The sequence below is a fragment of the Mirounga angustirostris genome, unplaced genomic scaffold, assembly GCF_029215605.1.
Source record: "Mirounga angustirostris isolate CCGP_5_RB_7025 unplaced genomic scaffold, mMirAng1.0.hap1 SCAF_3, whole genome shotgun sequence".
Taxonomy (NCBI): domain Eukaryota; kingdom Metazoa; phylum Chordata; class Mammalia; order Carnivora; family Phocidae; genus Mirounga; species Mirounga angustirostris.
The window spans coordinates 164,754,820-164,777,468 of NW_026991711.1; the positions used below are offsets into that span (position 1 = coordinate 164,754,820).

The 22,649-nt window shown below is 37.0% G+C and overlaps 1 protein-coding gene and 1 pseudogene across 2 annotated transcripts in view; one reads left to right on the forward strand and one right to left on the reverse strand.

The window, feature by feature from the left end:
* The window catches only part of PARD3B (par-3 family cell polarity regulator beta), a 1,000,807-nt gene that overhangs the window by 126,247 nt on the left and 851,911 nt on the right, over nucleotides 1–22,649 (forward strand). The window contains exon 2 of one of the 2 annotated variants that reach the window (XM_064586957.1): nucleotides 20,531–20,632. The exons of the other annotated variant lie outside the window; for it this stretch is intronic. Within the exon in view, the coding sequence (XP_064443027.1) occupies nucleotides 20,531–20,632 (102 nt within the window). The remainder of the gene's footprint in view (nucleotides 1–20,530; nucleotides 20,633–22,649) is intronic. 2 annotated transcript variants of the gene reach the window in all.
* Nucleotides 1,907–12,692, reverse strand: LOC123838378 (probable ATP-dependent RNA helicase DDX43; annotated as a pseudogene).

The window sequence follows — 22,649 nt, forward strand, 5'->3', positions numbered from 1 at the left end:
AGTACATGTGCAGGTTTTCATGTGGACATTAAGTTTTCAACTCCTTTGGGTAAATACCAAGGAGTTTGACTACTGAATCATATGGTAAGAATATGTTTAGTTTTGTAAAAAACCACCGAATTGTCTTCCAAAGTGGCTGTACCAGTTTACATTCCCACTAGTGAATGAGATTTCATGTTGTTCCATATCCTCGTCAGCATTTGGTATTGTCAGTGTTCTGTATTTTGGCCATTCTAATAGTTATGTAGTAGTATCCCATTGTTTTAATTTGCATTTCCCTGACATACAATGTGAATCATTTTTCATGTGCTTTTAGGTCATCTGTATTTTTTGTGGTGAGGTAACTGTGAAGGTTTTTGTTACCTTATTGTTGAATTTTAAGAGTACTTTGTGTATTTTGGATAGTTCCTGTATCAGACATGTCTTTTGCAAACACCTTCTCCCAGTCTGTGACTTACCATCTTTTTTTTTTTTTTTAAGATTTATTCATTTATTTTTAGAGGGGAAAGGGGCAGGAGAGGAAGAGAGAGAATCCTAAGCAGACTCCCTGCTGAGTGTGGAGCCCTCTGCAGGGCTCTATCCCATGACTCTGAGATCATGACCTGAGCCAAAATTAAGAGTCAGATACCCAACCAACTGAGCCACCCAGGCACCCCAACTTGTCCTCTTTTTTCCAAAAGACAGTGTCAAGAGAATTAAAAGTTTTTAATTTTAATGAGATCTAGTTTTAATTTTAATTGTTTCTTTTATGGATCATCCCCTGTGTGTTGTTCCTGAGGTCATTGCCATACCCAAGGTCATTTAGAGTTTCTTTTATATTATTTTCTAGAAGTTTTATAGTTTGTATTTTACATTTAGGTTCATGATCTGTTTTGAGTTGCTGTTTGCAAAGGGTATAAAGTCTGTATCTAGATTAATTTTTTGCATATGGATGTCTAGTTCCATCACTGTTTGTTGAAAAGACTATTTTTGCTCCATTGTACAGTTGACCTTTGAACAACATGGGTTTGAACTGCATGGGTCCACTTTATATACTTTATTTTTTTCAACAAATATGGTACAGGTTTGTAAATGTGTTCTTTTATGGTTTTCTTAACTTTTTTTTCCTTTAACTTACTTTAACAACATAGTATATAATATACAAAATTTGTGTTGATTGTTCTTGGTAAGGTTTACAGTCGGTAGCAGTAGGCTATTAGTAAAGTTTTGGGGGAGTCAGAAGTTACCTGTGGATTTTCAGCTGCATGGGAGTTTGGTGTCCCTAACCCCTGCATAGTTCAAGGATCAACTGTATTATCTTTGCTCCTTTGTCAAAGATCAGTTGACTCTATTTATGTGATCTAGTTCTGGGCTCTATCCTGTCCCATTGATCTGTGTGTTCTTTTGCCTGTACCACACTTTCTTGATTAGTGTAGCTTTATAGTAAGTCTGAAACTTGGGTAGTTTCAGTCCTCTTTAATGTTATGTTGGCTATTCTGGGCCTCCATATAAACTTTAGAATTAGTTTGTCAATATCCACAAAATAACTTGCTGGGATTTGGGTTGAGATTACATTGAATCTGTGGTTCAAATTGGGAAGAACTAATATCTTGACAATATTGAGTCCTCTTGTCTATGAACAAGGAATATCTATTTTTTTTATCATAAAAAAACATTTATTTGTTAATGGTATCTTTCACTGCCATGACATCTGAACAGGCTTTCAACTCTTAAGACTGACCTTAATATAACAACATTACAGGAGATAAAATTTACATTCTTAAATAAGGATAGTAAAAAGTGAAAAAATGCTACATTCCTTAATATCCATGAAAAAAAATTTAACTCAAGTTTAAATACTTTTGATTTTATTAAAGTATAAAATACTGAATTCTACATTTTTAAACACTATTATTTTAAGAATCACTTATTTCTTCATAGTGCCAGCATATTTCCCATACTTCCGTATATCTTGAGATCTCTTGGCCATTGCCACAAGATCCTCTGGGATACTCTGTCGCGCTCTTTCCAGAATATTAATTAACTCTCCAGCAACCCTCCAGTCATTTCTAGTGAGAAGGGTAATAGATATCCCAGTTCTCCCTGCTCTTCCAGTGCGCCCTACTCTGTGCACGTATTTTTCAATGTTCCGGGGGAAATCGTAATTACAGACGTGTGTGATATCAAGGATGTCAAGACCCCGAGATGCTAAGTCGGTGGCAATCAATATTCTTACTTTACCTGTTTTAAAGTTTTCTAATGCCCTCTCTCAGTCACTCTGCTCCCTATTACTGTGAAGGGATTCCACTGATACATGTCATGGAATCAGGTCACTTGATAGGTGGTCAGCAACAGCTTTTCTGCTGATAAACACTATGACTTTGTCTTTGGGAGACATGCTTTCTAGAAAAGTTTGGATATGAGAGCGTTTCTCTTCTTCGGTGGTGACAATTATGTTTTGTTTCACGGTACTTACTGCCACTAGATCCAAAGTACCAACATATACAATCATTGGCTCTTTCAAGTAAGTCTGTGCAAGCCGATGGACAGCATATGGCCACGTTGTACTTGTCATAATAGTCTGCCTGTCTGGGCGCACATCTAATAAAATCTTCATTATCTGGGGTTCAAATCCTATATCTAGCTAGCATCTTGTCGGCTTCATCTAAAACCAAGTAGGTTACATTTCTGAGGTTAACAAAGTTATTCATTTGTAGATCATTCAGTCTTCCAGGAGTTGCAATAATAATATCTACTCCTTTCTTCAGATCTTGTATTTGTCCATTTCTATCTCTACCGCCATATATACACACACTTTTGAGGCCTTTATATGAATACTTGGAACATTCAGCTTCCACTTGAAGTGCTAACTCGCGTGTAGGTGTGAGGACTAACATGCCGGGTCCACTCCTTTTTCCTCTAATTACAGGCTGTGAATCCAAGTGTATAAATGGGGGCATTAAGTAGGACAGTGTTTTCCCGGTTCCAGTTTGGGCTACTCCTATAAGAGCTACACCTTGTAAAACTATCGGCCATGACTGTGACTGGATCGGTGTTGGCTTTTGAAAGCCTGCCTTTTTAATGTTTTCCATAACCTCAGGATAACACTGAAAAGCATCCTCAAATTTACAAGTAGGATTGGGTATGTGACGCTTCTCCCCTTCTTTCGGGTCATCACACATTATATTATAATTTTCTTTCCTCCAAATGTCTACTTGCACTTGTGACATTGAACTTGTTGCTTCTGACTCCATGTAAAGGTTTTTCTTAATTGGTGGTAAATCTTCCCACTTTTTTCCCCCCCATTTCAAAGCGTCTTCTCGAATTTGATCCCAATCGATGGCTGATTCTCTGTAACATTACTATCTGTCTTTACATCTCTTCCAACAGAAGGTTGGAATGCAATAATACCAGTTCTGAGTTTTGAATTGTAATTTTCTTGTTTTTTAACAAGATTATCTATCCCTGTTTTGGCCTTCGCCTGCGTCACCTTGTTGCCAAAGATTCTGACCTCCGCTTCTTCTGAGTGACCTTTTATTACTGTATTTTCGTGTTTGTTGTAATTTGGATGTCTTTTATTTTTGACCCTCCACGACCGGTCACAGCGCCGACCCACGCGTTATTCAGTCCAAAGCAAAGCGGCCGCAGGTTGCTGGAGGCCGGAGGGGTTCCTCCAGCCGCCACCTCCGCTGCCCCCACCGGCCTCCTGGCCTCTTCGATTCGGGTCCTCCGTCGGCCTCCTTTCCGGAGCACGGGACACCGCCGAGTTTCGCCGGGAAGCAACGACCCAGGAGGAGGCGTTGGCGCCTCCTTCTTGCTTCGACGTGGTTCCGTGAGGAGGATCCGGCGCGTCCGACGTCGCTCCTGTCTGGCTCTGCACCGCTCCTCGGTGCCGTCGTGGAGTCTCCTGGAATATCTGTTTTTTTTTTTTTTTTTTTAAAGATTTTATTTATTTGACAGAGAGAGACACAGCGAGAGAGGGAACACAAGCAGGGGGAGTGGGAGAGGGAGAAGCAGGCTTCCCGCCGAGCCGGGAGCCCGATGCGGGGCCAGATCCCAGGACCCTGGGACCATGACCTGAGCCGAAGGCAGCCGCTTAACGACTGAGCCACCAGGTGCCCCTGGAATATCTGTTTTTTTATTTAATTTATCAGAAACTTGTAACTTTACCCATGTAGATCTTGTACATACTTTGTTAGGTTATACCTAAGTGTTTCATTTTTTGGAGTGATAATGTGTAAAGAGTGTTAATTTCAAATTTCACTTATTCATTGTTGGTATATAGGAATGTGTTTGACTTTTGTATATTAACCTTGTATTATGCAACCTTGCTGTAATAACTAGTTTCAGGATTTTTTTTTTTTTGTCTATGTAGAAGATTCGAAAGAATTGACAATCATGTCCTCTGTGAACAAAATCAGTTTTATTTTGAACTTCCTAATCTGTATACCTTTTAATTCTTCTTTTTGTTTTATTGCATTAGCTAATACTTCCAGCATAAGTTGAAAAGGAGTGGTGAGAGGGAACATCCTTGCCTTGTATTTGATCTTAGTGGGAAACTTCAGTTTCTCACCATCAAGTATGATGTGAGCTGTAGATTTTTTTGTAGATATTATTTATGAAGTTGAGGAAGTTCCTCTCTAATCCTAATTTACTGAGAGTTTTTATCATGAATGGATGTTGGATTTTATCAGATGTTTTTTCTGCATTTATTGATATGATCATGTGATTTTTGCATATTGATGTGATGGATTACATTAATTGATTTTTTTTTTTTTTAAGATTTTATTTATTTATTTGAGAGAGAGAGAATGAGAGGGAGGAGGGTCAGAGGGAGAAGCAGACTCCCTGCCGAGCAGGGAGCCCGATGCGGAACTCGATCCCGGCACTCCGGGATCACGACCTGAGCCGAAGGCAGTCGCTTAACCAACTGAGCCACCCAGGCGCCCAGTTGATTTTTTTTTTTTTTAATTTTACTTTATTTGCCAGAGAGAGAGAATGAGCAGGGGGAGCGGCAGGCAGAGGGAGAGGGAGAAGCAGGCTTCTCACTGAGCAGGGAGCCCGACGCAGGACTTGATCCCAGAACGCCGGGATCTTGACCTGAGCTGAAGGCTGATGCTTAACTGACTGAGCCACTCAGGTGTCCTTACATTAATTGATTTTTGAAAGTTAAACCAGCCTTGCATACCTAGGATAAATCTTAGTTGGTTGTTACGGTGTACAGTTGTTTTCATTCATATTTGGATTCAATTTCACTTGAGAGATTGGTCTAGTTTTCTTTGATGTCTTTATCTCATTTTAATATTAGGGTAATGCTGGCCTCACAGAATAAATTAGGATATATTCCCTCAGCTTCTATCCTCTGACAGTGATTTTAGAGAATTTTTGTAGCTTTTTAAGATAATTTGTATAATTTCTTTCTTAAATGGTTGGCACAATTCACCAGTGAACCCATCTTGGCCTGGTGCTTTCTGTTTTGGAAGGGTTATCAATGATCACTTCAACATAATAGATACAGGTCTAGTCACATTGTGTATTTCTTCTTGTGTGAGTTTTAGCACATTGTGTCTTATGAAGAATTAGTTCATTTCATCAAGGTTATCAAATTTATGTACATAGAGTTGTTCATAGTATTCTGTTATTATTATTTTAATGTCCATAGGAGCTGTCCTCTCTCTTATTCCTGATATTAGTAATTTGAGTCCTCTCTTTTTTCTTAGCATAGTTAGAGGCTTAAAAATTTAATTAGTCTTCTTAAACAATCAACTTGGATTTATTGACTTTTCTCTATTGATTACTCTTTGTCAATTTCATTGATTTGTGCTGTAATTTTTCTGTTGATTTTGTATTTGCTGCTTTTTTTTTTTTTTTTAATTTTCCTAAAGTGAAAACTTAGATTATTGACTTTAGGTCTATTTTTCTTTTCTAATATTTGTATTCAGTTCTATAAATTTCCTCAAAGCACTGCCTTTGAGGCATCCTGTAAGTTTTTCCTCTGATTCTTCATGTATCTTGTATTTTCTTGACTCCAGGTAGTACCTGATTATGGTGGTGGTGATGTTTTTGTCAGCCCCTGTCTTCCATGGGGAGTCACAAATAGTGAAAAGGCATTGCTTTTGTAGTATAATCTTGGTATTCCTACTGTGACTTAGGCTGTGCATTTTATGTTTTGGACTCTGCCTTTTAGCAGGTGAAAGACTTGTAAAAATTTTGGAGAAGAACAAGAAAAAGTATACTTAATGATGTAGTTATGAAGAAAGTCAAAATTTTGGTTATTCATGTGTAGAAAAAGGAAGGCAAGTAATGATTTGATGATGAACTTCCATGTCCATTGCAGAAAGAGGTATAAATAGCCTTCTTCCAAATTTATGAAACATTACTCACTATGGAGGCAATCTAATCCTTTCTCCCATCTGAAAAGACTGAGAAAGCAGAACAGAGGAGAGAACGTTTGGCTGGAAATACTTTTCCACTGGTAAGTGTGGCTCTAAGGGTCAAATGGGTGGGCTGACATGGCTGGTGACATCAGATCGGCCTTCCTTAGCTGGCCTCTGGTCTGATCGGTTAGTGCCTCTGTGCTTCAGATGAAATTATCACTGACCCAATTTTAGATTTTTTTCCATCCTAGATTTTTTATCTCTATTTTGTATCTTTGTTGTCTCTTGGACTGTTTAAAAACTAATGCTGCCGTTGGGTATCATTCCCTGGAATGTTAGACCAAAAATTGAATATGATCCAACATTTCATGAAGGCTAGGCGTCTAAATTAACACTGAAAATTTCTGAAGATGTGTCTTCTAGGTACTTCATTAGCCTAAATTATAACCCTTTTCATTCCAAACACAACTCTGAGATGGGTCTTCTAAAACCCTGATTTTCACTGCTATTTAATTTGGAGTAATAGAGCTGTTAAGACACCCTAAAAACAAAAAACGCCTGGGTGGCTCAGTTGGTTAAGCAACTGCCTTCGGCTCAGGTCATGATCCTGGAGTCCCGGGATCGAATCCCGCATCGGGCTCCCTGCTCAGCGAGGAGCCTGCTTCTCCCTCTGACCCTCCCCCCTCTCATGTACTCTCTCTCATTCTCGCTCTCTCAAATGAATAAATAAATCTTTTTAAAAAAAAAAAAGACACCCTAAAAACAAAAAAGACAATATCTGTATTTGACCTTGTTGCTAGGCAAAATAATGGCTCCCCAAAGTTGTCTACTTCCTAGTCCTCAGAACCCATATATATGTTATGTTACAAGGCAAATGAGAATTAAGTTAGCATATGGAATTAGGGTTGCTAGTCAGTTAACTTGGAGATAGGGAGATTGTCCTGCATTATCCTGGTGGGCCCAACATAATCATAAGAGTCCTTCTATGTGGAAGAAGGAAGCAGAAGAGGTCAGATTGGGCAGGCCATTCCTAGCTTTAAAGGTGGGAGGAAGGCCTTGAGTCAAAGAATGTGGGAAGCCACTAGAAGCTAGAAAAGCCAAGGAAAGGATTTTGCCCTAGAGCCCCCAGACTGGGAATTCGGCTCCACCGACAACTTGATTTTAACTCAGTGAGACCTGCATCAGACTTAAGACCTATGGAACTATAAGATAATAACTTTGTTTTAAGGCACTAAGTTAGTGGTCATTTGTTCTAGGAAGAATAGGAAATGATTAGTATCCTTTATTACTATTGGGCTATAGGAAGGACTTCTCATATTCTAGATACCAGGCATTTATAATTTTCCTAGAAAAATTAGCCTATTTCTACTTTGTTATCAAAGGCAACCATGATCATTCTCAAAGAGAGCGATATTTCTTGCCTATATAAAGTTGGGGTAATTTGTTTTACTGTTGAATGCCACATACATACATATGTAATCGTATATATTCTACATATAGCAAATATTATAAAAGTATATTTTAGAATGATCTGTACATTTTTGATATTGAGATCAACCCTTATGGCTTATGTATCAAAGTCCCCTAACATAATTTTTGGCAAAGGGTAGACTGTATCAAAGGAGAACATATTTGAACATTCTTGTTTGAATGGCTTAGGGGTTATGACATTAGCACTGTAAGGAATGACAGACAGTCATTTCCTATTTGGTTTGTCAGGGAATACTGTTCCTTTGGCTGCCATAAATGTCAGTACCGGCCATTGGCTTTCAACCTGTGGAATCAAATTATAGACAAAGTATGGTTATCATTCCAGAAGGGAATATAAATGTTTTCAACTTTGATAATGTAAAAGTAAAGGTAGAGATGACAGATATGGAAATTAAAAGGGCAGAAGGATAGAAAAGAACTGTGATGTCCTCTTTTACTCTGAGGAGGGGAGAGATGCAGTCTTTAGATGATAGAATTAAAAACAAGTTTAAATTATTAATTAAAGATAAAAGCCATTCAAGGAAATATATTTGAATAAAAATATTAGGAGAAAGAAGGATGGGAAAGTTGGGGGACCCTAAATACACTTAATTGCCATCATGATATCAAAGTTCAAAAGATGATTTCTGAAGTCAATAAGATCATGAGAAATGCTTAGAGAGGAGTTAACATTCAAATAGACTAAAACAAGATACCGTAAAGAGTTGCTTCTGCGAATACAATGGGCCACCCTTCTGTACCATTTAATTTTTACAATCAAAGTAATTCTTATGCATGGTTTAAAGCAGGAGTTAGCAAATAGTAAATATTTTCGTCCTTGCAGGCCGTATGATCTTGGTCACGGCTATTCACCTCTGCCGTTGTCCTGTGAAAGCAACCATTCACAATATTTCCATGAGCGAGCATGGCTGCATTTCACTAAACTGAATTTACAAAAATAGATGGTGGGCAGGATTTGTGGGCCACAGTTTGCCCATTTCTAGTTTGAAAAGTCAAATAGTGCTCAAAGGCCCGTAACTAAAAACAGTGCTTCTAAGAAGCACCCACTCTCATCCTTTAGCTGTCTGTTTTAGGTATCCATAACTCAATCAATTTGTGAGTCAAGGGATGGCAGTGTGCTTTTATTTGGAAATAAACACTTGCTCTCCATTCATCAATCTGTTCACGTCCTATTAGGGTACTTGAAAATTATAACTTTCTTATAACTTCTTCACTTTTTCTCTCCCATTGCCCAAAATTGTTGGAATTTTTGCTTAACTCTGTATTCAGTGTTTTCACTCGAGTAACCATGCAGATACTGTTTGCTCTTGAGCCAATAACTATGATTACTTCTGGTCTTGTGCAAATTTTTGTTTTCCTGGAGTTAATCTATTTTATTTGCTTAGCTTTCTTTGAGCCTCATGCTTTCTTTTCTCTCCTGATAGTTGTATAAGATGACTCTGTAGTAGCATTTTCTTTAGATTTAAAACTGTCCTAAAATCTAACAATATTGTATGTTTCCTGGAGCCCTTCATTGTGCTGATCATGTCAAGATAGGTTGCTCTCTATACTCCTGCATGACTATATGATTGATTGCTATCACTGTTTTTTGGGGGGAATTCCTTTCCCATGTCTTATGTGTTGGGTCCTCTTGTTTCCTGCATCCCTCATTTTGGAGGCACACATTCCCCCAATTGCCTACGCAGAGTAGCTGGGGAGGAAGGCTGATTTGTAAACCTGGCTACTAGCTTTCTGGGGTTGGATGGGGTAGTGCGGTTCCAACGCTCTGAACAGGGGGTACTTGAGCTCAGCTTCTCCTGCTTCCTTACCTGTACTTTCTGTGTTCTTTTTAGCTTCATCAGTGATCCATCTCTAGCATTTGGGACGAATGGCCCTGTTGTTGGAGAAGCAAAGTTAATAGTAACCGGTAATAGTATCCCAATACTTTCAGAGATAGCTAATCCTTCACCATTCCTATCATGGCCATACTGAAAAGTAGTCTTAGAAACAGTGAGCAGGAATCAAGTTGATGAGGTCTTTATGTTTCTCTGAGAGCTACATGTTTTTATAACACTGCCAGCAGTACTCTTCTGATGTAAATTAAAATTCTCTTTTCTAGGTCTTATTTTCTTCAGTGATGGAGCATAAGCCTTTGTGTTTGAGTGGGGATCTAGAGGCCATGGTGGTTACCTGTGGAATGCTTTAAACCACCTTTATTAATTCATATACATAAAGATACACAACTGACAGTGTCTGTCAGAGCTCTTCTTTGGAATTACCTTACATGGACGCCAGCATCATAGTGGCAAGAATGCCTTGAGTAAACCTTGAGTTGTATGAGTTTGTATTCTCAAATTCCTATTAAAATTCATTTTGTAGAAGAATGCTTTCTAAGGTTTTGTAATAATTTTTTTTTTTTTTTAAATTATAGCTTATCCTTCTCTTTGGGGACATGGCTGCTTCCCTTCTTTGGTTGTAGGCTTTGCATTCCTTTGGACCACACAGGCTTCTAAACTCTTTGCATCCAGGTTTTTGGATTATAAAATTTCACTGAAAACAGTTAATGGGAAGCATGATTTAAAAAAAAAAAAATCAGCTGTTTTCTTTAAAATTGTTTTTGAAACACTGTTTCAGCATTACTAAATTAGTAATGGTTTAATGTTTTGGAAGTCCTTCATACTGGAAAGCTTTTGAAATGGATGTATCAATTAAAATACAAGTGCAATTTTTGCTAATTTCAGACTTTAACATTTGATTTTCCTGATAGAACTTTGGTTTTAAGATTATAATGTTTTTAATCCTGAAGACTTATATAAGGCTTTTGTGCTTTTATGCATTTAACACTTAGATCCATAGAAAGAGGAAATGTCCATATTCTTGTAAAGAGAGTGTGCTGTGATAATGTAGGCAGTAGATTTGAAAATAATTAAAAATTGTCCTTTATTAAAAAAAAAAAGAACTTAGGTATCTGGACTGTTTTTTTTCCCCCCTCAAATAAGTTTAGGTTAATTCCAGGATGAAAAATGAACCTTTAAAGTCCTTTATACAAAGAAAACTGCTGAGATTATGGCTACCTCATAAAGCCAAATGAAAAATGACATGGGGTGATTAAGATTCTTTTTAAATATTTTGTTGATAATATGAATTAGAAAGTGAAGTATATACTTAAATATTTTTCTTCCTTCTTGAAGAGAATAAGTAGTATTGTCAGAACTTGGATTATGAGATAAAATTGAAAATTTATCCTGGAATTGGTGTTTTTATACTGAGACTACTTTTGTTTAGGACAATATATCACAAGCCAAGCCAACCACAGTCTTCTTTGTGATTTAATCTTTGGTATTGTGGTGTCTCTCCACCAACCCCCCATCATAGGATGGGAGGACTCTAGATGGTCTGTGAGCCAGTGGATTCCTTTGAGTTTTGGAATTTATGAATTTACTAGTCAAGGATTGAAAACCCCACATTTGGGGGTAGGGGCGGGGAAGACCTGTTTTAGAATGAGAAATTAGCCTATTTATAAATGTAAGTAATCTAAAATTCTCACATTTTTATTTTGTTTCTTTATTAGAGTAATTCTGTTACTTTGGATATAGAAGACCCTTTTCCTTAAAGATGTTTATAAATTAGTGAATTTTCAGGTTGTAGAGCAAGACACAAGAATTAACTGATAGATTGAAAAAGGTAAAATTTGGTGTTTTGCTCAGACTTTCTGCACAGAGTTGCACAATAATTGTGGAATCATGCTGAACCTCTGAAAACATTTTTTCTTCTTGACGTACAGTTGACACACAATGTTATGTTAGTTTCAGGTGTACAACATAGTGATTCAACAACTCGATACATTATGCTCACAAGTGTAGCTCCCATCTGTCACCATACTGTGCCATTATAACACCATTGACTATATTCCCTATGTGGAAAACATTATTTTTATGATACAGCAGAGATTTCTTCTTGCAAGAAGTTTCTCTAACTTTAGGTTCAAAGCCCAAAGGAGCTTTGAGGTTCTAGATGTAGGTTTCAGAGTTGGAAGGGCTCTTCAGGATCACACAGTTCTTCTTATCCTATAGCTTCCTTGAGAGATGGCAATGTAGCCTTTGCTTGACTCCTTATGGGAATGAAGAACTCACTATCTCATCATACAACCCACTCCATTTTTGCATAGCTCCTTTTGAAAGATCTTTCTCATGCTGCAATTCAGTATGCCTCTCTATTGTTTATGTAACTCTTCTGGAGCGGTACAGAACATGCCAAATCTTTCTTGTGTATGGCAGCCTTTTAATTTGGTGGGACTCCGACTGATATGGTCATTTAACTTTTACAAATTCACCTATAAAAGCTCAACCAAAGAAAAACAGGGGGATAAGAATGTGAGTAGTGTAGCTAATTTGACTTATATGAGCAATGAGCATGTATTCGAGAGGAAGCACAAAATGGCTCTGTTACTCCTCTCTTGTCTCAATTTCCATATGTTAATGGTAATGTGAGTCTGTCTCTGGCCTGAATATGATTTTAAGTATTTAAGATAAGCATTTTTTACAGACTGTTGTCTCCAACATAACCCACATACTTTAAGATGCTTAACTGAAAATATAATAATTTGCCAGTCCTGGTTCAGAAACAAGTAGTGTTGGACTTGAGAGAGATGTTCGTCTCCAATATGGTGTCTCCCTGAGACATGACTAGTGATGATTTTAACAATAAGAGATTTCTATCTTTGATAACTTGAAAAGCCCAATGCCCAGTAAACTGTGGTTCTCCTATGTTTGAAATGGTAAAAATGTTTCCCTTTGTTTTCTCCAGTTTAAACAAAAGTAAATCATGTCTTACCATGAGTGAGCTGGCCCTATTTCCATCCCGCATATTGGTGTTCTACAGTTTGTTGACAGTCATCTCTTAAATTTTGAAAAAAAAAAAAAAAAAAAAAAAAAAAAGCTTTAAATGTGGGTAACCACTTAGTATAGAATGAGATTATTACTTGCTCTGTTCTGGACACAGTACTATGATAATATGTAATTATGTAATATGTACTATGATAATAGCCCAAGATCGTGGTAACATTTTTAACATATTTGTCACACTGTTGACTCATTAAGCCTGTGGTTCATGAAGCCTCTTCTCTGGGTCTTTCTTGCAAGTTTTGAATAATTGATGGTCAGTGAGCTACATTTTCTGTTGGTGGGTTAACCAGGCCTCCCTGTCTTTTGGCACTTCTACATTCCTTTCTTTCCTTTGCCTAAATATATGTTCTTATACTTCTAAGGAAACTTGTTCTAAACAGTTTTTTTAGTGGTCTTTATTTAACTGTAGAGATGATCATGTGTAAAGGGAAACTAGGTGTTTCAGTTTGAAAGAAGAAATCACATTTTTTTGAAGCAGACAGTTCCTTTATGTAAACATTTTTTTAAAGATTATATTTATTTGGAAGATTGAGAGAGAGTGAGAGAGCACAAGCCAGAGGAGTGGCAGAGGGAGAAGCAAGCTCCCCACGGAGCAGGGAGCCCCACATGGGGCTCAATCCCAGGACCCCAAGATCATGGCCTGAGCAGAAGGCAGATGCTTAACTGACTAAGCCACCAGGTGCCCCTAAACATTTTTTTTTTTTTTTTTAAGAGAGCATGCATAAGAGCATGCGGAAGAGCGAGGGAGAGAGAGAATCTTAAGTAGTTTTCATGTCCAGTACAGAACCAGGTGTAGGGCTTGATCTTAAGACCCTGTGATCACGTCCTGAGCTGAAATCAAGAATCGGATGCTTAACCGACTGAGCCACACAGGCACCCCTTTGTGTAAACATTTTTAAAGTATAACACACCTACGGGAAAGTGCACAAGTAAGTGCAGCCAGGACACACCTCAAGAAATAGAACATTACCCCAGAGGCCCCTTTGTGCCCCTTTACACTCATGGCTCTAAATGGTCTCCTGACTTCTAACATTGTGAATTAATTCTGCCTGTTTTTGAGCTTATTCATGGAATCAGAGTATGTACTTTTTTGTACTTGGCTCTTTTTTGATCATTGTTATGCTGTGAGATTCAGTGTTATGTTGTGAGATTGCTAAGATATTTTCTATTGTAAATTGGTGGTGAATATTCTCAAGTGCATCCATTGTGATCATCATCTAATTTTTCTCCTTTTTTTCCTTGATTCATTTGGTGAATAACCTCAGTTGATTTTTAATTTTAAACCACTCTTGCATTAAGAGAATAAATCCCACGTGGTCATGGTGTGTCATCCTTTACAATATATCACTGAATTTTGGTTTAAACATGTTTTATTTAAGATTTTTGCATCTGTATCCATATGCAAATTTTTATAAATTTTATAACTTTCTTGTAATATCCTTGTAAGTTGTTGGTATCAATGTTACGCTGTCCTCATAAAAAGGGGGATGGGAAAATTTTTCTCTTCTAGTTTCTGGAAGTATTTGTATGAGATTGACACTCTTCCTTAAAACATTAGGAAGATATTATCTGTGAAGTGATCTGAGTCTGGTTCTTTATGGGAAAGTTTTAAAATTTAATTGTTATCTTTGTGTTTCTGTTTTCTATCTTTTCTCAGTTTTGGTAAGTTATATTTTTCAAAGAATTTGTTCATTTTATTGTCAATTTTATAGGTCTAAATTTTTCCCAAATCTTTTTAATATCTGTAAGATCTATGATGGTATTGCTTGCCTTTTTCCTTGACAGTGGAAATTTTTTTTTCGATCAGTTTTCCTAGATATTTGTCAATTTTATCAAGCCTTTCATAGAATAGAACATTATTCTGTTTTTTCCTCTTTATTTCTTTCCTTTAGTGTTTGGGTTTGACTAGCTATTCTTTTTCTAGCTTCTTGAATTTAGCTTTTCTTTTTTGCTAATATTTGCACTAAAGACCATAAGTTTGCCATTAAGCACTGCTTTAGCTGTATCCCACAATTTTTTTGTTGTTTTAATTATTTTAGGTTAAAAACTATTTTCTAATTTCCTTTATTTTTAATATATGGATTATTCAGAACTGTATTTCCTAATTTCCAAATAGCCAGACGTTTTGTAGATATCTTTCTGGAATTCAGCTTTCGTCAGAGAATATATTCTGAGTGATTCCAGACTTTTAAAGTTGGTTATAAATTCCATGTGCACTTGTACAGAATGTATTTTCTAATATTTTGGGGGTACAGTGTCTTGTATGTATGGAATATGAATTAGGTCAGTTAATTGTGTTTGTCAGGTGGTTTATATCTTTGTTTCCTATCAAAAGTCTCACTGATTTTTGGATATATATTTTTAATTATTTTGTTTTCCTTTTCAAGTTTTTATTTAAATTTCAGTTAGTTAACCTGCAGTGTAATATTAGTTTCAGGTGTAGAATTTAGTGATTCATCACTTACATACAACACCCAGTGCTCGTCACAACAAGTGATGATTAGACCCATCACCTGTTTAACCTACCCGCACACCTTCCGTCCAGTAACTCTCATTTCTCTATAGTTAAGTGAATTGGTTTACTTTTTTAAAAAAATATCTGTCCACTTTGGCAATATGTGTTGAAGTTATGTTATCGGGTACATAGATTTAGGATTGTTTTCTTAACATTGGATTGACCCTTTTATCATGGTGAAATGTTGCCCTTTACCTTTAGTAATGTTTCTTAAAGTCTCCTTCATCTGATGTTGGTATGGCTATATCAAGTTTCTTTCGGTAGGATCATAGATTTTTTTTAACGCTGGGAGTAAATTTACAGATGGACAGATTCACCTTCTTTTTTTTCCATAAATTGAGGCTTATAATTCTGTTGTTGAATTTGCTGCATATTACTTTCAATCCAGCATTTAAAAACCCCTGGTGCCATTCAAGTTCTCCTGAGTTCTTTAGAAACATACTTGATTAAAGTGGTATCAGTGCATGTTCTTGTCATAACCTTTTCTCAAGTTTGCATTGGTTAATCTTTTTCAGGAAGTTGGAGGAGTGTTCTAAGTCAGGGCCAGCTCATAATCTCAATATCTATTACTGCCTTTTCTGGTTAATTCTTTCCTTTCAGGTGTCAGTGCTGCTCTGCTAGGCTTTGCTCAGGCATCATTTTCAGGAACTGCTTTTTCCCTACACTGTGTGTGGTTGGTTATTCAAAGACTCTTGCTCTCCACCTGCCCAAAACAGTCTCTAGACCTGTTCTGACTACTCTCTCCTTCCTGGGTGCTATTCTGGGGCATCTTACTCTCTCTTGGTCTGGAGTAGACAAGGGATTAACCACAGAGGGTTATGATAGAAGTAGTTAAAGTGTGCATGCATGGAAAACTTCATAATTCTTTATTTAATTTCTGATGCCTCAAGCTTCCTCTCTGCTCTTGGCGGGAAGATATTTTTCCCTTGCTTCTCCAACCTTTAATTCCATGATTATGGGAAATTATCTTCTCTAGCTTCTCTTACCTGTAAAATACTGGACACAGGGAAAAATTTGGGGGGCCTTCTATTATTGCCCTGTTATGTCCTCTACACTTGGACTTGAATGTGCTGCATTGTGCAGAAGGCCAGAGAGCCTCCATGTTTACTAATGATGAAGCAACTGAGGCCCAGGGGAATGGTGACTTGCCTGGATCCATATACTTAAGGGGCAGCAGAGATGGATTTGATCCCCTTGCGTTATTCTTAGGTCCTTGTGATTTAAAAAAAGAAATCACTTGTTTTCTATGTTTAAAAAGAACATCTTGGCTCTGCTGTTTATTAAGCATCTAACCTTGGGTAAGTCAATTCACCTAGCTGTGCCTTGCTTTTCTCATCTGTAAAAATGGATTGATAACTATTTCATGAGGCTGTTTGAGCTAATCATACAAAACTCACAGCACCTATAGCACCTGGCCTGTAGTAACCACTAAAGTTATCTGCTACAACGATGACTATCAAAATGGTGAAATCTTATTTTATGAGTATATTCCACCAAATTCATAAAATTAAATTCTACATAGAAAATTTTAATTTTCCATTAAGTTTATTTTTTACCATTATTCTTCTGTCCCAGTGAGTGAGATTTTTTGTGTGAAAACATTAAGTCACCAAGAAACCTTAGCTGCACTACTGAGCTATGTAATTGGCCACCAGTGATAAACACAGCTCTTTTCCAACATTGACTTTTCTTTTGTAGTGCCCGCCTCACTTCTGGGCCTAGCTGCCATTGCAGGCTATTTTTTTTTCTCTTTTTGGACCAGAAGCATTTTGCTTAGAACCATCCATGTTTTCCCTCTTTTGATGATTGACATAATCTCAGTGCTTGGTAATCAACGGCACTTCAGTATCTGGCTTGCCAGCCTACCTCTCCTGATACTGCCGATGGAGAGTTATTGTTCTTCAGAACTCTGGCCAGTAGAGATTTTCTCAGGTATTAGGGTCAAATTTTGTGTCATCTACCCACAGTGAAGGATATTTATTGCTACTAACATCAGTGCTTATTTGGAACAGTTTCTACATTGATCATTATAAGTTCTCTGTAAAACGGTCTTCTTTCCATAATGTGTATATGCATTTGTTTCCCTTTCCAATTCATCCTTGTGGCTATTTTTAATTTTAAAATTCCAGTAGTGTTTAAGTTAACTGTGTATTATTTGTAATTTATGATAAGGTACCATCAGAAATAGAGGAAACAATGTTATTTTTCAATACTTTAAGAACCTAGGAGTGTAAGTTGTAAGATTTATTGTATAACACATTTACTAGAGATATTTTCAAAATAATTTGTTTTATATATTATAGATATTTGTGCAAAAGAAAGGTAAATTAATGTCATGATCCTGAAAAATACAGTAAACTTTTGCAAGTGATTAATTGTGTGAAACTAGACACACATGTGAACATCTTTTCATGTTTGATCAGTTTTATTCCTGGTGGTAATAAAACTAAGTAAATGAAATGCAAAATCTTGACTGCAAGGTAATGGTTGAAGTTTTTAGATGCATAAAGGAGTCAGGGTGAATTTATGGTCTTATAATGGCTGTCAGCTACTAATATTGTATGTATATTCTCAAAGTGATCTATAGCACCTTAGCCAAAATACCATGGGGACAAAATCACAGTTAGTATGTGCTGTGTTTGTTGATTTACCTCCCTTGGACATGTAAAATATTAATTGAGACGACTTTGATACAGCTTGTCTGTTTTTGTTCAGGATTGGATGTGTGCTCATCATTAGTCTACTCTTTTCTGGGATGTATAAAATGGCAGTATCGATGCGAGACAGTAGTGTTAGAATCGCAGGATTTTTTTATATTCTGGCACCATGTATTTCACTTGAAAAGTTTTTTGGATTGAATATATGATTCCAAAATGTTCAAAATAACTTTATTACTTGATTTAGTTCTGTAAGACTTTTTCCTGTACTCCTTTGAATCACAATTAGATGATTAGAGATACATGTCATAGTTGCAACTCCTAGGTCTTATTTTCCTGAAGGTCTTAGATCCTGCAAGTATGTGTGATAGCAGAATGCTGTGTGACTTAACAGCCCCCTCATGCTGCCACCTGTCTGTTCCTCCCTTTGCTACTGATCAGATCCTGTCCCCTCTTACCTCCTGAGTTTGCCTGTTTTAAAATCAGAGTCCTTGGTTTTCTCCTCTCTGTTTCTACCTCTAGGCAGGAAAACAGGCCACTTTAACTCACACTGCAATTGTTGGGGGTAGTTGTTTACCTCAGTCTTAGGTGATAAAGTCTACTTTTACAAACTGAGCATGAGAAAAAGCAGACAACTTAATAGATGTCTGCTTTTAAGTAATTGAATATTAAAAACAAACTCTATAGAACGCTTCAGAATACATCACCTTTTACGAACATGGTTAGAATCAACAGATTTCATCTACAGTGCTCTAATATATCAAAAACCAACTCAATAGATATTAATAGAAATTAATTAAATTGAACTTCCTTTGTAAGAAGGCAGTTTTGACAAGGAAAATGTAATACCCTATAGATTTCAATTAGAAGTCCTAATTGGGTATATTTGGAAAAAATACATTGCCTATGGCATGGCCATAGCCAAAGACTGACTTCCCAAAGATTACAGGGGGAGTTCTTTCTTTTCTGTATGGTCCAGTGGCAGCTACATAGCATTTTGTCTACTCTAGTATTCTCCTTATTTAGAATCTAGTCTTTTGTACTTAGCTCACCTTTTATAGCACAATCACCTTGAATTGGTAAAGATCTCTGATTGAAGAATCTGATTGATGGGTGTGCTATGCTTTTCTTTACTTGGTTATACAGTGACTTCTCCTATCTTTGTGATCTTTCTGGGTAAGAGAATCAGGTACTTAAAGTTTCCTAACCATTAGTGTTTCCACCTATATTAGAAGCAAAGAAATTCCTTTCATTTTACTTGGAATAGCTCTTCGTGTACTCTATAGAAAACTTAATTTTGAAATGTCAAAGGAGAATTCCTTTGTATTTTTTTAAGCCTATGACTTTACCAAGTCAGATTACTGAAAAGCTATGTACATAGGCCACATTTCAGTAGCCCTCTGCATAGATGCTTTAAAAGCGTTACTTTTATTTAATAGTATATCCTTGCCTTTTATTGGGGGGCGGGTAGAGAGGAGCCTGTGTGACAACCATTTCTATTAGTTTTTGTAAAATTGCAGTTGAATTTTGTGGGCTATGTTAGTTCTTATCCTTTATGAAGATTCATATGATAAAGGCTTAGCACTTTATTCTAGAAGAATTATTCCCACTTTGAGAAGCTTTCTAAGAATCACAGAGCCAGATTGATGATAGCTTAGGTATTCTGCTAAAAAACTTGCTAATGTTTTTCTTCATTCATCAGTTCATATTTTTGTCTCATTATTCTGGTTGACCTTTTGTATCCTCTCTGGAAGTAGGCAGTACGTGTGGAACTGAATGAGCTGCGTCATTTAATTCTGAGTTCTAGCATCAGAGTATTTAGCCACATATCAAATTGAGAAAATACTTCTTTTTCCTTAAGCCTTACTTTCCTAAGCAGGTTTTTAAAATAGTACTTGGAGATCTCCTAAATCGCTTCTCCTGTTCAGTGAACTCCTAGTTCAGCTCCAAACACAGTTCGAGTTGCTGCTGTGTGTAGCTCTTGCTCTACACATCATCTCAAATCTTGGAGTTGAGGACATGCCTACAACTTTGGGAATGTCAGTTTGAATTTCTAATCCCATTTCAAAAAGTACCCTCAAGAAGATCTTTTTTCTTCCCCCAAAGTGTTCTTGGGATTACCTAAATTGAAGTTATAAAAATTTCTTGAATATGCTTTTCAGATAACTGTGGCACTTTATTTTTGCATTGCAATTTATCTTCCGGGATAATTGATGAAATATGTATGCTTTGATTTACTGATTTACCTGAAACAGGATAAAAATGGCAAATGTTTATTGAGATAGAAGTAACATTTATTTTTGGTGTTCAAGCATTTCATTACCAGAGCCTATTTTTAATGAGTCAGCCTATTTTTTTTTTTTTAAAGATTTTATTTATTTATTTGAGACAGAGAGAATGAGATACAGAGAGCATGAGAGGGAGGAGGGTCAGAGGGAGAAGCAGACTCCCTGCCGAGCAGGGAGCCCGATGTGGGACTTGATCCCGGGACTCCAGGACCATGACCTGAGCCGAAGGCAGTCGCTTAACCAACTGAGCCACCCAGGCGCCCAAGTCAGCCTATTTTTTAAATTAAACTGTATTTTTAAAAAGCTTACATCATGAAACTTGTTGATTGTTGTACCGTAGGATCCTGGCTACTGGGTGAAGATTCATCACTTAGAATACACAGATGGAGGAATCCTGGATCCAGATGATGTTTTGGCAGATGTCGTTGAAGACAAAGATAAGGTAGAAGACTAAAACTCCTCTTTGTTTCCTCCATAGAGCTGCATGTTTCCTAGAGATTGAGATCCTTAACAAACTCATGTGTCAATTATTATTAAAAGATACCATCTGTTCAGGCTTCACCTGAACAGCCCGTAAATCAAAGTTCTTCATCAGATGTTTGGGAAAAACTTTGTCAAGGTTTGGGAATCTGTTCATGGTGGCCTAATTAGCAGACACTTCATTCCCAAGAGTTCCTGATGTGTCTCAATAAATTAGCGTCAGGCTCCGAGGCCGTTGGAGTTCTCATTGCCATTGTTGGCTCTGGGGTTTCTTCGTGGCCCTTGCCAAATCTTCAACTCAATGCCTATGATTTGAATGTGTTTTAAAATAGAGAATACAACGGGGAGAAAAATCTTCTGAGGAACTATGGTGAAGACTTCTTCTTTCTTTCCTTTTTTTTTTTTTAAAGTAGCTGGCAAACACCCGTCTCTCATAATGGTCTTTGTTTTCATTGCTAAAGTAAAAACAAAACAAAACAAAACACTAAATTGAATATTCCAAAAAGTTGGAACTTATTTTGCCACCTACTTGGGAATAACCCCATTGCAAACATCTTATTTTAATAAGATTTTCCTTCTGATGATAAACTGGAAAGGGTGTGAGAGCATACTTCCGTTGCCACACACTGAATTTTTGCTGTTGAGACACATTGTTTTATGCCTGCTTCTGTGTTGGGTTCCTTTTATCAGTGGTTCTTGTGTCCTCCCGAATTGAACCCCTCTCCCTGAGGGATCCTTGCTTCAGAGTTTCTTCTCCTGTGTATCCTTAGCACTGTTTGTACTAGGCTAATTTATGTGTGTCTATGTGTTTCTCTCTTTTGTTTTTCTGCACTCTCAGGGAGGGAGGGTGGGTGGGTGTGTATGTGTGTGTGTGTGTGTGTATGTGTACCAACTGCACTGGATTATGAATAAGTGATTTATTGAGCTCAGGTAAAATTTACATTTTTCCTTTTCTGTAAGATCTTTTTGGACTGTTCAAATTTACGTTAGTCTTTGCGGACATTCTGTCCATTTATTTTCCCTGTTTTCTGTTGGAACTCAACCCTGGTTTGCTGATTTGCTTTGTTTTATAATTACTCATTTCATAATGGACTTATCTCCCTAAATAGATTGTAAATTCTAGATGACATGGACCAGAAGATTTTTATTTCCTTTGTGTTCTTTGTATTAATAATATCTGGTACAGTCTTTTACCCAAACTTGATTCTCAAAGAACACTTAACTGAATTAATGAGTGGAAAAGAAAGCTTTACTCTCTGTAGTTGACTCCTGTTAATACATAATTTTGATGCAGACTTCCTGTTGATGGCTTGGTCTCCCAGAAAATAATAATATAATATTTACATTGAACTTTGAGGGAGGACTTTCACCTCTGTATTTGTTTCACTTCCTGCCTTTCTGCAGCCATCTTCTTATTTTGAAATAGTCTAGGCATTTGGTCTGTTTGTTAATGAAGAAGGTCTTCCCTTCTCCGATTTCACTGATGTCCAGTGGATTAAAATTAAATGCCAAAAAGTATCAAGTTTAAGAAGGGCCAGAAGAAAATGTCTTACCCCAGCCTTATCCAAGACCTAATTACAGGAAGGATGTTTCCATGAGTGGCGCTCAGGGAAATCATTTGCCCTGCAGAGCTCTTCCCTTTAGAGGATTCTTTTTAACTATCCTGGCAGTGCCCTTTTAACTATAATCCATTTACTAGACATAGAAACAGCTTTTATTATATGTAATCTCAGTTTTAAAGGGACTTCACCACTACTGGATCAGGTGAAAAAATGAGGTAGTCAGTTAAAATCCTAGCAAAGGATTAGTGCTGTTTGGGCACAGGTTTGCCTATTTCCTTAATGTACCTTCACATGGAATACACTGAGCCTAATTGGTATTGTGCTGCAGAGTAGACGAGAATGTACACTTTGGATATTGCTGGGAAAAAAATACATGCTCCCATTTTTCCTTTTTAAAAATAAGTGAAAAGGAGAGCA